At 48.8% G+C, this 21060-nt stretch overlaps 1 protein-coding gene across 1 annotated transcript in view; it reads left to right on the top strand.

Moving 5' to 3' along the window:
* cop1 (COP1 E3 ubiquitin ligase) overlaps positions 1-19495 on the top strand; it is a 67230-nt gene extending 47735 nt beyond the window's left edge. Inside the window, exons 18-20 of the mRNA XM_042335550.1 lie at positions 956-1116; positions 17387-17431; positions 19130-19495. Coding sequence (XP_042191484.1) covers positions 956-1116; positions 17387-17431; positions 19130-19147 — 224 coding nt within the window. The 3' untranslated portion in view covers positions 19148-19495. The remainder of the gene's footprint in view (positions 1-955; positions 1117-17386; positions 17432-19129) is intronic.
* The last annotated feature ends 1565 nt before the right edge of the window (positions 19496-21060 follow it).

The following is a 21060-nucleotide window of genomic DNA, read 5'->3' as shown; positions in this document are numbered from 1 at the left end:
CTAAAATTGGGCACCCCAAACTGACACTTTACACCACATGAGGTCTGACCAGGGCTCTGTATAACCCAGCAGCACTTCCTTTTATATCTAGACCATTGTTTTTGTTATCGAGCCCAGTATCACATAAACCTCTGATAACTTTCTGCACCTGTGACCTCCCGTTTCTTGACTCTTGTGCTTGACCTGCTAAATCCATTTAACCCTTTCCCTGCCACGCATTGCCATCTGGCTTCCAGCATTCCTTCATCTGATGCCGTGTTGGTCTCTTATCCATCTGTTGTAAACGGGTGCTCCAACTGGACTAATTAATTAATGCTTCCCTCCTTTCCGCCCATGTGGAGAAGAGGCAAGGAAACGGGATTAAGAGATCCTTACATTTGCTACAGTGCCATTCACGTCAGAAGTGCATCTCAAAGCACTCATTGTAATTTACAGAAAAGTGTAGTGACTGTGTATCTTGTAGGCGAACGTGGCAGATAATTTGCACACAGCCATGTCCCACAAACAGCCATGGAATAAGTGACCAATTTTATCAGTTGGATTGTTGGCCAGGACACTGGGAAAGGAAACTTCCTTCTCTATTTGAATACTGCCACGTGATCTTTAATGTCCACTTGTATAGACAGACACCTCCAACCATGTGACACTCCCCCAGCACTACACTGGAGTGTCATCCTGGACTGAGCTCAAAATTCCAATGTGGGGCTCAACCTACAAGCTCCTGACTTGGGCGAGTGTTACTGAGCCAGGCTGACAACGTGATCTCACGTTCCTGTGTTTGCAAACACTCGTTCTCTTGGTCGAACAAGTGTTCTGTTCACCTTATCTGATATTGATTTAATGTACGGAGCTGCAGGCTTGAACTTCACCTTGTTTATCGATGGATTTTAATTGTCTTGCTGGCTTTCTGAATCTGTACAATTCCTGTGTCCAACGCTCTGTTTGTTCCCTCCAGGCAGTGAAAACAATTCTCTTTACCTCTACTACAAGGGTCTGTCGAAAACGCTGCTAACCTTCAAGTTTGATACAGTGAAAAGCGTGTTGGACAAGGAGAAAAAGGAGGATGATACCAACGAGTTTGTTAGTGCCGTGTGCTGGAGGGCTTTACCGGACGGGGTAAGTGCTGGCAGTCCCGGGCAGGTGGGACCCCATCGCTTTGTGTTGCTGAGAGCGGTTTGCAGGCCGTGTGTAATCTTTTGTGTGCAACTGGGAGACGAGGAAGAGAAAACAGTTGTCTGGAGATTACAGCTCATGCTGTGATTGATTTGCTTCACATCGTTAGGGCCGCTGTGTTTCAAATAAGGTCCGTAAAGAGGCAGTTTGTGATAGTTAGAGGAGCCAAGATGGGGAATTCTCTCTGCTTCACTGGCTTTTAGTGGAGTGGCAAGGGGGAGGGGTGTTGATGAGGGAGGCCCCTGGCTTGGGTGGGCCTTTGGCGGGGATGGGGCACTTGTGAGCAGAAGTGTGTTGGCGAGGGGCAGTTAACGGTACCAGCATAGGAGTTACTGTGTTCTGCTCCTACATCTCCTCAGACGCCGGCTCAGTACTGAATCTGTCTGCACGTCTCATATTGCAGCACTGCTGCGTTGCTGACTGTTGCACAGTTGCGGGGTGTTGAGGGTCGCTCTGAGGTGAATAAAGTGCCTGGTTTATCAGTGAGCTGGCGGACACCAGTGCAAACCACTCGGGATTGGGGGAATCGCTCCCAGCTACAGCAATGGAATTTATTGGCTGAGACGGAAAGACACCAATTACTGTCAGCCTGTGAGCTCTGCGGTCAGCCTGTGAGCTCTGCGGTCAGCCTGTGAGCTCTGCGGTCAGCCTGTGAGCTCTGCGGTCAGCCTGTGAGCTCTGCGGTCAGCCTGTGAGCCCAGGGAAAATTCTTAAATCAGGTCCCAAGTTGGAATGCATTTCAGTCTAATGGGGAAAACTGGTTTGAAATTCAGCAAAATGTAAGAATTTGTTGGTGTTTTCACAGGCTGAGACTGGGTGCTGATGCCAGTATGTCAGATTACTGTCAGCCTGTGAACTCCTCCGCAGTGTATATGATGCAGTGACAGTGAGCGAGTGGGGTCTGTGAGGTTATCAGTGTCAGGCTATAGGCAGTGTTTGCCTGTGTAGCCAGTTGGCGACTGGCAGCTTTTGGTTACCACTGGGATGTGTGTGTTACTGCAGGTGCTGTGGTGTATAGCAAGCTATAGCAGTCAGTAGGAACTAGGAACAGATGTGCTCGTGGCCTGTTTCTGTGATTTCATATTAATAGAAAGTCTTCAGCTTCACTGGGTAGATTTTCTCAGACTGGATCATTTACTAGTGTGGGTGCGCACGCGTGTACCTGCGTGTACTCGTGTATGTGTGTAGGGGAGGGGTGTGCGCATGTGTAGGCGAGGGGCGTGGGGGCGGGCGGGCGAGAGTGTTACGTGTAACGTCCCTGATCGAGCTCCACGGGGTGCCTCATCTCCCCTCCACAATAACATTCCCCGCACTACGCGCACACACACACACACACACATTCCCCATCCTGTGTTTTCCCTGGTTTCAGGACCAGGGATGTACTTGGACTGAAATCACCTTCCCCTTCTCCCACACGGGCTGCTCCTGACAGGCTGAGTGATTACCGAGGATCTCGTCTTCTCTCGCCCGTGACTCATTCAGTCCCTGGGGACGTACGAAATGGAGGTCAGCTCCATTCTTTTCAGTTTGCTTGCGAGAGAGAGAATCAGAGGCATTCTCATTTTCCTGCTGCTCTTACTCCCTTTTCTATGTTTTGAGTTCCAGCCCTGGGCACGTCTCGCTTTCCCTGTCAATGAAGTGTTTTACTCTTTCTAATAATGACCATAATTTGTGGAATTTTGCCAACGATCAATCCACAAGATTGTTCCATTTTCCCTGGATATTATTTGGGGTCAGCTGGATCACCTTAAAGAGACCACAGGCCAAACTACTGAGCGTTCTTCATGTCCATTCCAGACGCCTGTATGTCTGGAATGGAATACTCGCTCTCACCTGAGGGACACATCCTGTTTACCTAATCCTGAAGAGTTTAGCAACAGGTTGGCAAAAGCCAAAGCTTGGGGGGATGCCAGAGTGTGCTTTGGGGTAACTGCTGGATTCTAACCAGCTAAAGCCACGTAGCTGCTTAAAATCCAGCAGTCATTGGGAGCACTGTCTGGCAATCTTTCCTGCTGGGCCCATCCTACCCATTAGGGCTTTGGATTGCAGGGTTAACAGGAGCTGAGTGGGAGGATTCCCTGTCCCCAAAGACTAATGTCCCGCTCCGAGTTGCTGCTGATGAGCCAAATGTCTCAAAGTGCTGATTACTGATACGTGTAATGACCGTAGACTGATGCGGCAGCAGTTTTGGACACAGTAAGTATCTCACAAACAATCATGGGTTGAGTGGCGAGGACACTAGGAGAAAGCCCCTTTTCCTTCCAATAACATCTCAGGTTAATGCCCACCTGAACAGACAACAATAAGCCTTGCATTTGGTATACCGTCTTGTCAAAACAGTCTCAAAGCAATTGAGCTTTTCTGTAAAGTGTAGTGACTGTTTGCAGCTGAACGCTACAGCCAATTTGCACTCATCAGTGTCCCACAAAAATGAAGTGAATGGCCTCCCAACCGTTCAGCGCTCCCCCCAGCAGCGAGCTGAAGTATCAGCCTAGAATGTGAGCTTGAAGTGCCAAGGGGATTGATCCCCAGTCCTCTGACCCAGAGGTGAGATACGGACCGAACCAGCCAAATCCACCTGAAATTTACCTCCTGACAATGCAGTGCTCCCCCTCACACTGCACTGGAGTGTCGGCCTGGACTAGGAGCTCTGCGTGAAGTGAGGTTGGAACTCACATCCTTTTGACCTAGAGGTGAGAGAGCCTGGCACTGAGCCGAGCTGGCACTCGAGTCCTTGACTGTTCAGAGTGAGAGAATCTTCCTGTTAGAGAGTACGTGCGGACATCGTCAGCCTTGCTTCAGAATAATGACTGCGGAATTCTAGCCCTCCAGTGACCCCTTAACAAAATCACTGAAATGCCCAAATCTTTGAGGGGACATCATGATTAACGCTGCTGCATTGAAGCAAAGTGTAAAATCTGCATTGCTAGATTGCCTGCGAGTAAATGGATTACAAGCCTGTGGCAGAGCCACAGAGGGGTGGTTCAGTCTTGATATCGTTGACTTAATCAGGCAAATGTGCAGATGCAAAGTTATTAAATATGAAGCTCGATCTGTATCCTTGACCTTGAGTTTTTTTAATGCATCTTTTCGGGTGCACATGAATTGTTGCAACTCTTAGCTTTTCTTGTGCAAGCGGGCCGGAGTTCGCTCAGCAGCCTGCTCCCTGTCCTCCGCTCAGTGGACTCTGGCCTGGTCCATGTCCTCCGCTCCCTCCGCTCTGCGGTCAGGCCTTCAGCCTTTCTGCCCCCACACTCTGGAACTCCATCCCACAATCCTTTCACCTCTCTGCCTCTCTTTCCTCATTACTCTTTGACTACGCCTTTGGCCAACCTCCTAACCCCATCCCTCCCTGCCTTCCACCCTTCCTGATTCCAACCCCTAGTTCGGGTGCAAATCCTTGACAACACTTTGGGATGTTCTCCTGATGTGAAAAGCGTAACACGAATGTAATATGTCGTCGTTCCTCCAACTCGCTTTCTCCCTTCCCTCGTCCCAAAACGTACCTCTTTTACTGGGCTATCTTTCATCTTTCCCCTCGGCTCCCACCCCCATTTTGGGTGCCCATCCAGCACTGTGAAGTGTTTTGAGATATTCTGCTGAGGTGAAAGGCGCTTTATTGTAAGTTGTAAATTGTAGCAGTATATCGCAGCTTGCTGTCTCTGCCAAACAGGTCTGTTTTCCGTACAGCCAGGCCAGTTGGCTCAGTCAGTACTGATGCCAGCTCTTACAGTTTGGAGGCTCATTTTGAAATGTTCCTTGTTTAAATGTTGCTCAATATATACATGCAGCCCCACGTTACACATGCCAGGACTGCTGTGTGTGTATCCCTCTCGTTTAGTAACGTCACCGCTTAGGTCTTAACAACTGATGCTTTGTATGTCGACCTAAATCAGTAGATAGTGCTCTCGCCTCTGGGTCAGCAGGTTGTGAGGTTGTAATCCCCCCCCCCCCCCACCCCCCATTGGGGCTTTGAGGTCACAGTCTAGGCTGATATTGCAATGCACTGCTGAGGGCAGCGCTGCATGGTCATGGCTGTCTGTGGGACACTGATGTGTGTAAATTGGCTGCAGCGTTCGCCTGCAAACAATCGCTACACTTTACAAAACCTCTGAAGTGACTTGAGAGTTTTTGACAGATGGTTTATCAAATACAAGGCTGATTGATTGTTACTGGGTGCTGGCTGCCCACAGCAGAAATGTCGAAACCTCTCAAAGCGTGTCCTGATGGCTTTCACATCGGTGAGAAGCTATAATGCTGAAAACATGTGCCAGATATTAGGGAAGTAATAATAATGTTGGATTTGATGTAGCGCCTTATTATGTCTTCGAGCCATCTCAAAGCGCTTCACAGAATATACTGTAAAGTGAATTGACTGTAAAGTGAAACTCAGAATTTCCAGCGTCTTACAAGAGAAAGGGCGTTGAGGTCGCAAGCTGCACGGTCACTTTGACAGGGGGACGGCAGAAACTCAGAGTACTTGCTCTTCTCCCAAAAGCTATATATAATAATAATAATCCTTGCATTTGATATAGTGCCTTATTATTGCGTTGGGATGGCTCAAAGCACTTCACAGAATATGCTGTGAAGAGAAATTGACTTTGTATTTTGTGGGTGAAACGCGGCAGCCAATTGTGCACAACAGTGTCCCACAAACAGTCGTGGATTGAGTGACCAAATATTTTTTTTGAGGGAGTATTACCTTGGAAAGCGATCGGCCAATCGACTAACAACTGGGTTCCTACTTGCTGCCAGGTAAACGGAGGCACGTGGAGTAAGGAAACTTGCCTAAAGTTTCGCCCCAGCTGGGAATCGAAACCAGATTCTCTCACTTGCGAGACGAGCGCCTTAACCACTACGCTACAGGACTCCACAAAAGCTACCAGTGGACTCCAGTGTTACAAGTGGTTTTCCTCACAGTTCTCTGAATCCTTCTTTGATACTGAGCAGCAGTATAATTTGTACAAAACACCTTTATGTTCTCCAGCCTTCTTGATCTGCAAGCTCCATTGTAGATAAACACAAAGATGGAATTCCCAGTCGACTCACTGGACACCTGATTGCCACAGGTACCAATGTGTTGTGAGCTATTGGACACCATTAGATGTGAGCAGACCGGTCAGCGATAGGAGGATTCGTTAACCCTTTGTCGTACAGCCAGCACCAAACATCACTCCTCTTTGTGACCTTAACACTTCGATCCTCGTGCTCTCAAAGTCCACAAACGGCAGATGGCTAAAGCCACCGCAGTGAGATATTAGAGGGTGAGTTCCACGGTTTTTAATGGAAAAACTAATCCTTGGTTTGATGTCTCGCAGAAGCACCTCACAGTTGATCCCTATCGAGGGCAGTGACTATATTCTGTAGACAAACCCGGAAGCCATATTATGCACAGCAAGGCAATGAGCAGTTTATCTGAGGGATTGTTGGCAAGGACACTCTTCTCATCGTGTCCACTATCATCCATTTGAATAGGCATACACACCATGGTTTAACATGCGAGCTTGCTTCACGTCACCCGCCCTGCCCACCCCAGTCTTGGCGGTTTGCCTTTCAGCCTGTCTGCTCCCATCCTCTGGATCTCCATCCTGGAATCCCGTTGCCCCTCCCCTTCCCTCACCTCCTTCAAGGTCCATTTGAAGACCTTCCTCTTTAACCACACCTTCGGTCATCTTAGGCATTTGCATCCACTAGTTAGGGTTTGGTTATTAATAATAATCCTAATTTTGTAATTGTAATTGCTGTGCACCATTGGCTGCCATGTTTCAGCCACAAAATATACAGTCAATTCTGTGAAGTGCTTTGAGATGTCTCGAAGAGTTGATAAAGTGCTATATCAAATGCAAGGATTATTATTGTTGATTCATGCCTCAGCCCTTATAGCCCTAACCTCTGGAGCTCCCTGCCTCAATCGCACCGCCTTGCCCCTATTTGCCTGGTCACATCTTTAAATTCCACCTTAAGGCTTACCCCTTCGACCACAATCCTGCCACTGTCCAGCGTTGTGTTGTAATAAACTTAATAATGAACTGTGTTTGGTTTCAGTGGGTTTGGTATCATAAACGGTTAGCTTTTCTCCCTATTGATGGAGCTGCTCCTGACAAGTTCAGAGCTTGTCTGGGTATGTAAAGGGAGCAGTGTTGCTATTACTGACTCCATCGCCATCATTTGCCTCAGGCTGACATTTAGCTGTTATGTATTCTGCTGTGATCATTTTTATTTGAAATTACTGGGACTAATGCACTGTGTCAGTCTGCCAGACATCCTAGGCTTTCACTGAGGTGTGACTAGTGCCCTTTTAGCTGACATTAAGTAAACCTGTATAGATACCCTGCTCATAATTCCTCATAACAATAGGGCCGGGTTGGCTCAAATTATTGGAGCAAAGGGGACGTAAAAGCAACTATGTGCCCGTGAGGCATTTGAGTGGAGTGTGATTGTGTGTGCGCTGAGCTGCCTGGTATGAGGAAGTTGAAATACCAACCAGGGTTGAAAGATCCTTTGGGGCCGGTCAGAAAGCTTTTCAGATGTCGGAATCCTGCAGCTCAGTGGTTAGAGCACTCACCTCGCAAGCGAGAAACCTGGGTTAAAATCCCGGCAGGGCAAAACCTTGGGCAAGTTTACTTACTACCTGATAATAATCCCTCAAGAAAAAAAACAATAATAAATTGGTCACTTCAATCCACGACTGTTTGGGGGACACTGCTGTGTGCAATTGGCTGCCACGTTTCGCCCACAAATATACAGTCAATTCAATTTACAGTATATTCTGTGAAGCGCTTTGAGACATCCAGAAGACGTGAAAAGCACTATATCAAATGCAAGGATTATTATTATTTTACATTATAGATGATCTTGTGCACAGTAGTGGTGGCAGCGCAGTGGGGATAGGTTTTTTGGTTGGACTTTGCAATTCACTAGGTCTCTGTCTCACATTCACCTATCTTTTGTGGGTTTTACTTTTTAATGTAAACTGTTGCTCACTGCATCAACACATTTGCTCCATTTTCTTTCCAATGTAGGCTGGTTTATAATCCTGACATTCATACAGCAGGAGGGGGCTCAAAGTTCTTCACATAATTCATTGTAGAGTGAGGAGACTGTGTACAAAATACCCAGCGTGTGTGAAGCATTTTGACATGTCCTCTCGACTTGAAAGGCACTGGATTGGTATCTGAGTATTGTTATTTTTATAGGCGAACACAGAAGCCAATTTGTGTCCAGGGATACAATATAAATTGACATTTCTATCCTACACCTACATGCTCTTTATAAACACAGTCGTGAGCCTGTGTTTATCAGCAGGTTGGGAGGCATCACAGCCAAGCACGGTCCTGTCCTCACTCAACATCCACACATGTTGAAACAGAGACAGCGACCCTGGCTGGATTTCCCCTCGATAGCCCAGGGCTGCTGAGGTGTCTAGCACTGACTGCTACCTCTCTGAGATCAGAAGACTGTCACTCCAATGCAGACTTGGGGGAGCGCTGCATTATCAGAGGTGCCGTCCTTCAGATGAGATGTTAAACCGAGGTCCCGTCTGCCTGATCAGGTGGATGTTGAAGATCCCATGACTAATGAAAAAATAGTCACTTACTATTGGAAAAGAGAAGGGAGTCTCTCTCCTGCTGTCCTGGCCAACAATCCTACAGATGAAATCATTCTTTCGCTCCATAGCTGTTTGTGGGACATTGCTGTGCCGAACTGGTTGTTGCATTTTACCCACAAAATACACAGTCACTACACTTCACAGTATAACCTGTGAAGCATTTTGAGACGTTTTGACAACATGACAAGGCGCTATATCAAATGCAGTGATCATTATTAGAAACAGACCAGACTAGTTTGGTGACCTTTTGCTGACGTGCCTTGATCACGAGTGATTATGAATAGACACACGAATGATCGGGAGCCGAGCCGAGGATAGAGCTTTCCTGGTTACATTGAGCAGTAGAATTTGACGTGCTGCCAGTTTGGTTGGGTTCAGCCACTCACACACCACGGAGTTTCAAACAGTGGAAAATAACCAACATAATTTCAACTGGGTTGTCTGTCAGTAACAAGAACATTGGAGTTTTGATTCTAATTGAAGTTAAGCCTTTTTGTAATATTGTTACGTTAAAAAATAAGATTTTAATTCTCAGTTTCTCGCGCCCTCCCACTACCTGTCTCCTTCGGATCCTTCATGGCCATGTATTTAATTGGCATTCTCAGTGAACGGTCTGTGGGATGATTATTTGAATGTAATCTGCTCGCTCACTGTTGGGGGCTGCAGTGAAGTGCGCGCTCTGAATGGAGGATTTTATAAAGTGGCAACGAGGAGTGGGGAGGTGTACCCTGGGCATGTTGGAACTCCATCTCATAGACCCTTTACCTTGCTCCTCCCTTGCTTCCCTCAAGGCACATCTCCAGACCCTCCTCTTCGAAACACCTTTGGTCACCCGCCTACCCCTTCTGGTCCCAAACTCTAACTCGGGTCCAAATCCCTCGCTCTCCAGCACCATGGGATGTCCTCCTGACATGAAAGGAGCTGTGTAAATGTAATTTGTTGTTGTTGTTGAACGAGTGAGTCGTCCGCCTCTTGATTCAGGAATTGATCAAATCAATTGAGTGTCAGTCAGACTGTGGGCTTTGTGCCTGGTCACACTGCCTCCCTGCACTGTTTTCACTACCATTAAAGTCACCGGCTGCTCAGTACCCCAAACATGTCTCAGGACCCCCGAGTTTGCCTCCTCTTGTTTTTCTGTGCTGTAGATTTATTTGTTTGTTGACTGAGGTCAGATGGTTATTAGGTTGCCTACATTACGCTGGTTTTCCTGAGTCTTTGAATGCCACTCAATCGGCTCCTCTCCTTGCTTGGTTCAGAGTTTCTCTGCAGTGGATAGATAGGTTAGGTTTGTGGCCCTGATGTCTGACAGATAATGGATTGATTGTTACCAAAATGCTGTCACTTCCTCAACTGAACCCTCTCAGCCGCAGGTGAGAAACTTGCTCCTCCAGGTTTCAGTCTCTCCAGTTCACTTCTTTTTTGGTCAGCCTTGTGTCAGTCTCTCTCCCTGGAGGGACGCATCCTGCTTATCTAATTCTGGAAAGTATTAGGCCAAGTTGGAGACACCATAGTGTGTTTTGGGGTAACTACTGGTGTCTAACCAGCTAAAACCGCATAGCTTGCCATTGATATCGCTGTGCATGGAAGCTTTCCCACTGCTTGTCCTGCTAGGAACACCCTATTCATTAGGGTTTGGCTTGCGGGTTAACAGGGATGATTTTATGCTCCCAGTGACTGCTCTGCCATTTCAAGTCCTACTGATGAGCCAGGCTGTGTTGTGCTGTCGTCAGCAGTGCCTGGAATACCGCGGACCTGCCTGGCGCAGGAACTGCATGAATGAAGATTGTGGATTCAAGACCCTTTTTGGGACTTTGAGCTCCCAATCTAGACTGACATCTAATGCAGTGACTAGGCTGGTTGACGCTGTTATACAATGTCCCATCCTGTTTCAGGTGGTGCTGCCAGCGTCTCCTGTGGTGCTGCCTTCGGCCAGTGGATTTACAATCTTTGTATTAATTTGAAACCACTGGGGAAACTTTGACAGGGAAGGTAACTGGAGAGACCTTGTGGTAGAAACCCGATCCTGGAGCTATTTAACCTAATAGCAACATACAATTCAATTTCTGAAACAAAAATATTTGCATTACAGTTAACCATGTCTTGCCTCTTAATAACACCAATAATTTGTGAGCTGAGGAGAACAAGAGGATATGCTGGCAGTGGGGTGGTCTGTCATTATACTATAAGGCTCACGCCAGGCTTTAGGTAAGTATTAAGTGCATTAAACTTCAATGGAGCCAATCCGTACCAGTGGAAATTGGACGGTGTTTCACTATTAAAAACCTTGGACCTCTTAAGCATTTCATTGTTTCACAACAGTTATTATAAATATTGCTGTGGACATTGGCAGGCATGCTGGTGCTGGGTCTCAGGGCTGCTTGAGTTTGGCTGCCTTTCCATTATTGCCTTCGCTTGTTAAATCACCATGGCTTGTATCTTCACAAACACCACATTTCAGACAATGTGATCAGATGGTGGTGGTTTACTCAGCCTCTGAGGGAGGCTGCTAGAGTTCCCCCTCAGAGATAGATTGAGTGGGTTTTGTGAGGTTGAATGATGGAAAGGAGGTTTGCAGGGAGTCCAAGCAGTGCTTGACTGCTCATCGCAGGACGCCGAGACCCTGATCCACGCTTTTGTTACGTCCCAGCTTGATTACCCCAACTGCCTGCTCACTGGACTTCCCAAATCTTTGCTCCACAAACTGCAGATTATTCAGAACTATGCAGCTCGTGTCCTCTCCCGCATCAGGCTCCGAGAATCTATCACCCCCCGTTCTTGCCCGGTTCCTCCCATTCCTCAGAGAATCGAGTACAAAACCCTTGTTCTTACCTTCAAGGCCCTCCACGGTCTTGCTCCCCCAACCTCTCTGACCTTATAACCCCATATCAGCCTGTCTGCTCCCTCTGCTTAGCGGAAACCGGCCTGCTTCATGTCCCCCGCACTTCTTCCCTAGCATTGGCGGTCGGGCATTCAGCATCTCTGCCCCCACACTCTGGAACTCTATTCCGCAATCCCTCCACCTCACCCCCTCTTTTGCCTCCTTCAAGTCCCACCTGAAGACCTTCTTCGACCGTGCCTGGGCCACCCCTCCTGCCCTCCTCCCCTTCTGACCCCAACTCCCAGCTCAGGTCCAAAACCCCTGATTGTCCAGTGCCCTGGGACATCATTCCCACATGAAGGGCACTATACAAGTGTAATTTGTTGTTGATGGATGGTCTAATAAATTGCACAGAAACCACAGTGTGACGTGTACTACAACACAAGTACTTCTACCCCAGCCTGTCTCTTATGGTGAGGATGGTGAGATGTTGTTATCTGCAGGACTGTGTGACTGTACCATTCTTCATCGGCTTGTACCATGTTCAGTGATCCTGTTTGCTAACCAGGCTTCAGTGTTAATCATTTGGGATCCACAGGCCAGGTGTAAATCTTAACAACAACGACAAATTAGATTTATGCAACACCTTTCACGTCAGGAGGATGTCCCAAGGTGATGCACCCGAGCTGGGGGTTGGGATCAGAGAGGGGTGGAGGGTAAGGGAGGTCGTGGAGCGAGGCATGGTCGAAAAGGTAGGTCTTGAGACGGGGCTTGAAGGAGGCAAGGGAGGAAGCAAAACCGAGGGGCTCCGGGATGGTGCGGGCAGAGGGCTGAAGGCCTGACCGCTGACAGTGGTGTAGGCAGGGTGGGAAACATGGAGCAGGCCACTGCCTGCAGAGCGCAGGGAGCGGACAGGTTGATTTAATAGAAACTCTCAACTCTCCAGGGCTCTTGTAGTGTAGGGAATTTTGCTAAAAAGCTGCATTTGTTCATTACGTACATAGAATCAACAGCAGTCTGTGAGGGGCTTTATATTCCATAGGAGCTTCCATCACTCCTAATTCTGCCAAACCTGTATTCCCTTCTCTCTCTTTACATTGAGTTTTCTCTGAAATGTATTGATACCTTTGGTTTAACCCCAGTCTCTGACAGTGAGTCCCACATCCTCAGCCCCTCCTGGACTCTCTTCGGCCTGTTAGTGGGTATATTCCTGCCCCCTTGTTATGAACTCGCCAACAAGTGGCAAAGGCCTATTTACACTTATGTTCTCGCCGCCTTCCTTATCAAATGCCTTCCCAATTCCCCAATCTGCCTTTCCTACTTTACTGCTCTTTTTTCTACCCTCGCTTTAAATCGACCTATTTTCCATCTCGTCCCAAGCCTGTGAGGAGGTCATGGACTTTTTTTCATCCAAAATACATAATATTCGCCAGGCAGCCTCATCTTCCTGCCTCTTGTCACCCACCACCACCCCCTCTCCATCCCCCTCACCCTCCCCATCATCAGCTCCTACCACGACCCCTATCCTACATTTCTTCCTCCCCATCTCTCCTTCCTCCCTCTCACCCACCATCACCTCAATGAAACCCACCACCTGCTGCCTCGAACCCCTCCCCACCAACTTGCTGGTCACCCAGCTCCCCCACCTCTGCCCACTACTGGCTGATGTCATCAACCAGTCCCTCTCCTCTGGATCAGTCCCTGCCCCCCTCAAAACTGCTGTCATCACCTCCCTCCTCAAAAAACCTTCCCTAGATCCCTCAAACCCCAGCCACTACCGTCCTATTTCAAACCTGCCCTTCCTCGCAAAAGTCCTAGAATGCGTTGTTGCAAATCAACTCCGCGCACACCTCTCCTCCCACACCCTCTTCGAATGCCTCCAGTCCAGGTTCAGCCCTGCCCACAGTACAGAGATTGCGCTTGTGAAAGTCTCAAATGACATCCTCTCTGCCTCCTGGACCTCTCTGCCGTGTTCGACACAGTCGATCACGCTATTCTCTTCCACCGCCTTTCCTCCGTCATCCATCTCAGTGGAATCGCACTCGCCTGGTTCTAGTCCTACCTCATGAACCGCCAGCAGTACATCTGCACAAATGGCTTTTCCTCCCGTTCTCACCCGGTCACCTGCGGGATACCCCAAGGATCCATCCTTGGCCCCCTCCTCTTTCTGATCTACATGCTCCCTCTTGGGGATGTCATCCGCAGACATGGGGTACACGTCCACGTGCATGCGGACGACACCCAACTCTTATTTTTTCCACCTCACATTGCGACCCCCAGGCCTTGATGTTCTGGCAGTCTGCCTGTCAGATATCAGGAGCTGGATGAGCGCGAATTTCCTTCAGCTGAATGTTGATAAGACAGAAGCCATACTCTTTGGCTCTCGTCAACGTCTAAAATCACATCGCTCTCACCTCCTCCACCTACCCGACCTCCCCTCTAAAACTCTCCGAACCCGTACGCAACCTTGGTGTCAGGTTCGACCCCCGATTATCCTTCCTCCCCCATATCCGGTCCCTCACCAGCACCGCTTTCTTCCACCTCTGACGCATCGCCCGTCTCCGCCAATAGCTCACTCCAAAAACCACTGAAACCCTGGTCCATGCCTTTGTCACCTCTCGGCTGGACTACTCAAATGTCCTCCTCATCGGTCTCCCCTCCACTACCATTCAAAAAATCCAGGTCATACAAAACTCTGCCGTCCGTATTCTTACCCGCACCAAACTCGGCTCCCCGATAACCCCAGTCCTTGCCAGACTGCACCGGGTCCCTGTCCCTCGGCTGAAGACCTTTCTTTTCGATCGCGCTTTTGGTCACCCCCCTCCCCCTGGCTCAGCCCCGGGATCCGTTACTGTGAAGCACTCTGGCGTGGCGGGCGCCTTATAAATCCAAGTTGTTGTTGTTGTAGTTTTCCCTCTTTCCCACTTTTACTAAATCTCGCTGCCCTCCCCCCGCTTTGTGTCCTGTTCCAATGGACATGCCACCCGTGTTTCAGGTTCTCAGCCAGACGTATTGAGCAGCCAGCAGTTCAGTTGGTTACCCACCTATTGTGTGATTGTTTTCACACAGCCCAGCAAGGCTATTACACTCACTGGGCTGCAATGAGCACCGGTGGCGGAGATGGTAACTGATTTGGCTTTCCGATTGCTGACATCTGTCATCCTGTTCCTTCACCCTCAGCACTGCCCTTGAGCCTGCCTTACCCCACCGTTTCCCCCACTGTCCGCCTCACCGTCCCCCCACCCTCATCCTTACCCCTCACCCCCTTTCCCAAAGGAGGTCCATGTCCAACACCAGCCATAGCGTCAAAAATAAATCCAATCTTAATGTTATCTCCTGTGTTTGGAGAGAGAGAGAGAGGCTGTGTGACGCACACCTCACTGACAGCTCAGCTCCAACAGAAGCAGAATAGCAAAGTTTCAAAAGGAAATTCTGAGTTCCACCGGGGGTTGTGCTGGTCGCTATAGATACCGGATCGAGGTGGCACATGGATGGTGCCGCCATGCGATCTCCAATCCCATCACAGACTTTCTTCCGGATCTCATCTCCCCGCTGGAGAAGGCTAGCACTGTCCCACCCCGTCAGGGTATCAGTGAAATGCAGCCACGCCCCATGCCTGAACCAGGGGGTTATTAGAGATGGAGAGAAGAGAAGATTGAGGCAGGCAGGCATTTCCAGAAGATAGGAGGGTAATAGCTGAAGGCTTGGTTGCTGGTGTGGCAGGGGAAGGGAGAGCAGCGAGCCCCAGTTAGCTGAGCAGAGGAAGCGAGCAGAAGAGTTGGAGAAAAAGTCACAGAGCTGAACGTGAAGGCATACATAGGTGAGAGCCCCAGGGAGATGGGAGAGCCTGGCGAGGACTGAGGTGATAGGAGTGCGCAGGTTGGTGCAGGGGAGGATGTGGGCGGTGGAGTGTGGACCAGCTGGAGCTTATGGTGGGAGTGAGGGAGAACGCAAGGAGAGCATGGGGAAAATCTAGTTGGGAGGTGGGAATGAGGGTCTCATGGCTTTTGGTGTGAAATACGGGCTGAGGCGGGAGAGGGAGCAGAGGTGAAGCAGGTGGTGATTAGTTACTGAATGTGAGGGAGGAAGGAGAGCAGAGGGTAAAACAGGACAGAATACTGAGATTGTTCAGTGAGTGAAAGAAAGACTGGTGGGGATGAAGACACGATTCCTTCCAAATTATTGGAATTCTACCATCAGAGAGAGGCCCTATTCCCGCCTGAGAGGCCTCCCTCCCTCTCTCTCTCTCTTTCTCATGCTCATTTCCCTTGCTCCCCCCTTCCCTCTCTCCCTTGCTAAGTGATTTTGTCAAGACTTTGATTGTGACTTTCATAGAAAAATGTTTTTCTTGTGCTCCCAGGGACTGGTGGAAAATTGTTGGGAAAAGTTCAATGTGTTACCAGGGTCTGATGCTGTGAGTGGTGCTTCCCTCATTGCCGGTGTCTCACCACTTGTGATTATAATTAGAGCTCAGCAGATACATCTCACCAGCGAGCAGTGAGATGTGAGCATCCAATTACTGTGCGTTTCTCACATTAACTCAGTCTCCTGCAGCGTCACCAATGCTGTAACAGATTGTAGATGTGATACCTGTATCTATCCTGGGAGACAGGGCCTCCATCACCTGCACAGCTCCTGTACAGCACCAGTCTCAATAAAACTCTGTGCTTTGGGTGAGGGGAATTAAGTGGGGCATTGCAATAAGCATTTGTCTCTCACGTTGATCCTTGCCTTTGATGTGATGCCTGTAACATCACCTCTCAGCGATTGGGAAGTGCTGTGATTGTTTAGTTTCATAATTTATTTTGTAAGAAATACAGTCACTGAGCTTTACAGTAATATCCTGTGAAGCGCTTTGAGACGTCCTCCTGATGTGTGAGGCACCACATTCAACGTGCGTCTTATTATTATTGGGATTGGTAGCAGAAGTGGGAAGGGGAGTGATCAGGGAGAATTTTCTCACTTAAAGGATGGTTAGGGTTTAGCATTCATCACAACTTAGACAGGTTAACTGTTCAAAAGGGAATCTGATCTGTGAAAACATTGAGCGACTATGGGCAGAGATGGGATTAATCATAAAGTCACACATTCACACACACGCATTCACACTCACTCATTGGGCTGAATGGGGGCCTTCTGTTCAGAGACTGGCTATGTTTCCATTTCTTGGCCATAGGAAGTTGGATGACTGGTTTGGGGAAGAATCAGCTGAGTTCTGGCCCTGTGTCAGCTATAACCACAACACTGCTTATATAATAATAAACCTTACATTTGATACAGTTGTAAATTGTTTTCAGCCATCTCAATGGCACTATATCAAATGCATGATTATTATCAATTTGTATAGCACCATGTCACAAGGACGTCTCAAAGTGCTTCAGAGCATTTACTGTAAAATATATTGACTGGATACAGAGGTAGTGAGTAAAGCTCCCTCTACACTGTCCATACTCACTCCAGGTCACTGACAGCATGGGATAGAGACAGAGTAAAGCTCCCTCTATACTGTCGTCCAGAGCCAGTCGAGTGGAGGTGATGGATAGTAGGTTGGGGATTAAACAGGTAGGGATGTATACAGGTACAAAAGCGATTATCACAGTTTGTGTAGATCTGAACCAATTGTAATAGCGACAATTCCCAGTTTGTTTTTGTGGCTGATTGGTTTGCTGTGTGTCGGCTTAGCTTCGCACACTGTGTTCTGACATCCCTGGTTTCTCCTCATATCTAATTTGCTGAGTAGTTCAATTCTTGTATTTGAATTATTTCCTTCTTTTTCATATCAACAGGAATCAAATGTACTAATTGCTGCAAACAGCCAAGGCACAATAAAGGTGAGTGAAGAGATATTGTTATTAATAACCAGAATCATTACATGTGATACAGCGCCTTTCACCTCGGGAGGATGCCTTCACAGGATTCACACTAAAGTGTAGTGAACATGTGTGCCGTGGGGGGAATGTGACAGTCAGTTTGTGCATAGCCCAAAGGCAGCCTTGAAGTTAGCGATCAATTTTACTTGGGGAGATATTAGGCCGGGACATTTATTTATTTTGATGCTAAGGGCCCCATGGCAAGGAGTATAAATGGAATCACATAGTCTAAGCTGATACTCTTAATGCAGTGCTGGGGATGTGTTGCATTGTCGGAGGTGCTGTCCTTCAGAAGAGTTGTTAAACCGAGGTCCCATCTGTCTGTTCAGGCGGATGTTAAAGATCCCATGGCATTATTGGAAAAGAGAAGGGAGTTTCTCTTTCCCAGTGTCCTGGCCAACAATCCCCCAAATAAAATTGGTCACTCGCTTGCACTCCACACTTCCCACTGATTGTCCAGCCATTAGGACTTTGGTTTGCATGGTTAATGGGGGCCGAGTGGGAAGAATTTCAGTGACTGGTCTGCCCTCTTGTCCTGCAGATAAGGCAGGCTGTATTAATAAAATGTTCAGGAGCCCGTCATTCAGACGGTTTGAATGGCTGCCTCGCACTGTGCTGCGACAGCGTGTGTTTTGTTGCCGGTGTGAATCTGATTGCTTTGTGCTGTTTGAGTGCGTTCAAAGTGCCGTGCTGGCAAGCCTGGCACAGAAAGCTTACGCCTGGCTTCCTAACCCCACCACTACACGATAGGACAGATGGCTTGCAGTTAATTATGGGAAAATCAGTGGCCGCTGCTGGAATGATCAGGCAGCACAATTAAACCCCAGAGTCTGTAACAGAGTGTGTGCCCAGAGCTGCAGGCAGCAAATTTTGATTTGCTTAAAGCAGGCTGTAGGTTTGTGTGTGTATGGCTGACTGGCACTATTCTCCACTCCAGAGGCAGATTGGTCTCTGGGCTATTGAGAGCAGGGACATGCTATAGCTCTGTGCCAGCCAAAGGCTGCTGAGACTGAGCAATGTGTTCTCGTTATAAACCCAACTTTGTCTTTATCGACACAACTAGGTAACCCAACCTCACATAACATCCTCAAGCTGTTAGTATTGGGGGAGCGAGAGCTCAGTCTAGCACCGAGCTCCGTGAGCCGATCACCCCCTCCCCCCCCCCCCCCCAGCTCCACACACAAGAACCAGTTCAAGATCTTCCACATGCTCCTCCCTCTGCAACCTATTAAAACTTCATCAACCTGTCCACTCCCTCCATTCGGCAGGTACTTGCCAGCTCCATGTTCCTGCCCTACCCACCCCACCATTGGCGATCAGGTTTTCAGCCACCTTCTGAAACTTCAACCCAGATCCCATTCACCTCGCCCCCTCCCTTTCTCCTTCAAGGATCGGCTCAAGGCCTTCCTTTTCGACCGTGCCTTCGGTCATCCTCCCATTCCCACCCACCTCTGCCCTGCACTCCTGCTGGTCCCAAACCGCAGCTCGGGTGCAAACCCCTCACTGTCCAGCACATTGTGACATCCTCCCAAAGTAAAGGCATATCAATCAAATTGTTATTGTTGTACGGGGATTGGGGGAGTGAGGGACAATCTGTGGTGACTGGGTTTAAAAGCCAGTATTTTTCCCGATATTCATTGTGAGTCTGTCTGTTCACAGGTGCTGGAGCTGGTATGAGGAGTGGATCACTGCGAGCGTGTGAGTGTCGACACAGAGACTTCCTCCTGGGATACGTTCAATCCCCTCGCCTGGTAACGCTCCCTCCCAGATACCCTCTCAATGTGGCTCTGCACCAGCACAGCACAGTCCAAGCTAACACTGCAGTGTGGCTCGCCTGGTAACCTTCCCTCCCAGATACCCTCTCAATCATGGCTTCGTACCATCACAGGACAGTACAGTACAGGCCAACACTGCAGTGTGGAGGGAAAGCGGAGAGAGATTGATGCTCCTTGGTCCAGACTTTTCACAGACTCTGACTCTTTACGAACTCTCAACCATTGGAAATCTTTTTTTTAAACAAACAAACAAAATAAAGACGTTATGAGCCACAGGTAACGACAAGCGGTGCAAAGTCTGTCTTGTGTTGCACAAAGCGGATTGCAGTAGGCAGGGTGTCCACGGGCTGCTCGCTTTGGGAAGCTGAACTCTGCCTTCAGTGGCGTTGGTTGTGGACCTGAGGCTCAGGCGTGGAACTGCTGGTGTTTGCCCTCTGCTCATTTTTACAGGTGGTGACTGGGTTTAAAAGCCAGTATTTTTTCTCCCCAAAAGAGACCCCAAATTGTGGCCTCAACTGTGGCTTGTTGTTTGAAGTGCTACCCTGCTTGAAGGGGTGCTATATAAATGCAAGTTGTTGTTTGTGTGTGTGTGTGTGTATCCATCGCCACGGTCTCACACTGCGGCTAATTTGATCCACTCATTCTCCAGGCCGAACAAAGCACCTCCACCCTCTTCCCTTTACTGAGGTTTCTTGCTGCCTGGAGACGGGGTAAAAATCTCACTGGGCCAAGGGTTAAATTTTGACCTGAAAGCGTGCCCGATCAGGGGGTTAACCCCCCTTGCTCGCTGGGCTGGGGGTGGCAGAGCGCTGGGTAGACTTGTGAATGCCAGTGTTTGCTGGGTGGAGGTGGCTTCAGTTCTGGCAGTGAGCTGAAGGTGGCACAGACTTGCCCTAGATGGCTGATTGGCTGATGGTTCTGCTGGGGGGATGGGGTCAACATGAGAGAGAAGCCCCTCCTCCCACATCAGTGCCAGGCTGGGGGAGGGACAGTGCCAGGCTGTGGTGGGGGGCAGAGCCAGGCTGGGGAGGGGTAGTGCCAGGCTGTGCGAGTAGAGCAGTGTCAGGCTGGGGGGAGTGGGGTAGTGTCCGGCTGGGGGGAGTGGGGCAATGCCAGGCTGGGGGAGGGGGGGGCAGTGCCAGACTGGCAGAGGGGGTCAGTGGCTGGAGACGAAGGCTGGCACAGCATACAGCTAGTGACTGAGTGTGAGCCCACTGTGAAGTGGAGCTGGTCTCTGGTTTGTCTCTCGGCCTCATTGTCTCTCTGGTTTCACAAGTAAAATACTGACCTTTAATACAGTCACCAGGCTTGCTGATCTGCAACCAGCTGGTTATATGTATCATGTCTGGGTCTATATTGTGTGGGTGTGTGTCTCTGTGTCTGGATGTGTGTGTGTGTGCGTGCGTGCCTGTGTCTGGGTGTATATACGTGTGCGTGTGTGTCTGGCTACGTGTGTTTGTGTGTGTCAGGGTATATTTGTGTTTATGTGTGTCTTCTAATTTCTCATTTCTTCCCAGTTTTTCAGTTTATTATTTTCACTAGATGTCAGTAATTAAGTGTGCAAGAGGAAAAAAGCTTAATTTATCAGGTACCTGACACTACAGGAGGAGCTTTGAGTTTTTGTAAGTTTTTCCCTCTTGTGGCTTGTTTCGTATCCCGTGGCCATCATTAAAATTTTCTTGCAAGTTCTGCTGCCTGTGTGTGTTGACGTTGGACGGTTCAGGCTCTGAAACACGAATTAGACATTTCCTTTATCACTGGGGTCTGAGAATCCTCCCTCTCAGCTCCTGTTAACCCTGCAAACCAAAGTCCTGA

This window comes from Callorhinchus milii, unplaced genomic scaffold, assembly GCF_018977255.1.
Source record: "Callorhinchus milii isolate IMCB2004 unplaced genomic scaffold, IMCB_Cmil_1.0 Scaffold5, whole genome shotgun sequence".
Taxonomy (NCBI): Eukaryota; Metazoa; Chordata; class Chondrichthyes; order Chimaeriformes; family Callorhinchidae; genus Callorhinchus; species Callorhinchus milii.
The sequence above is the reverse complement of the archived record's forward strand: the minus strand, read 5'-3'. Positions and strand labels throughout refer to the sequence as shown.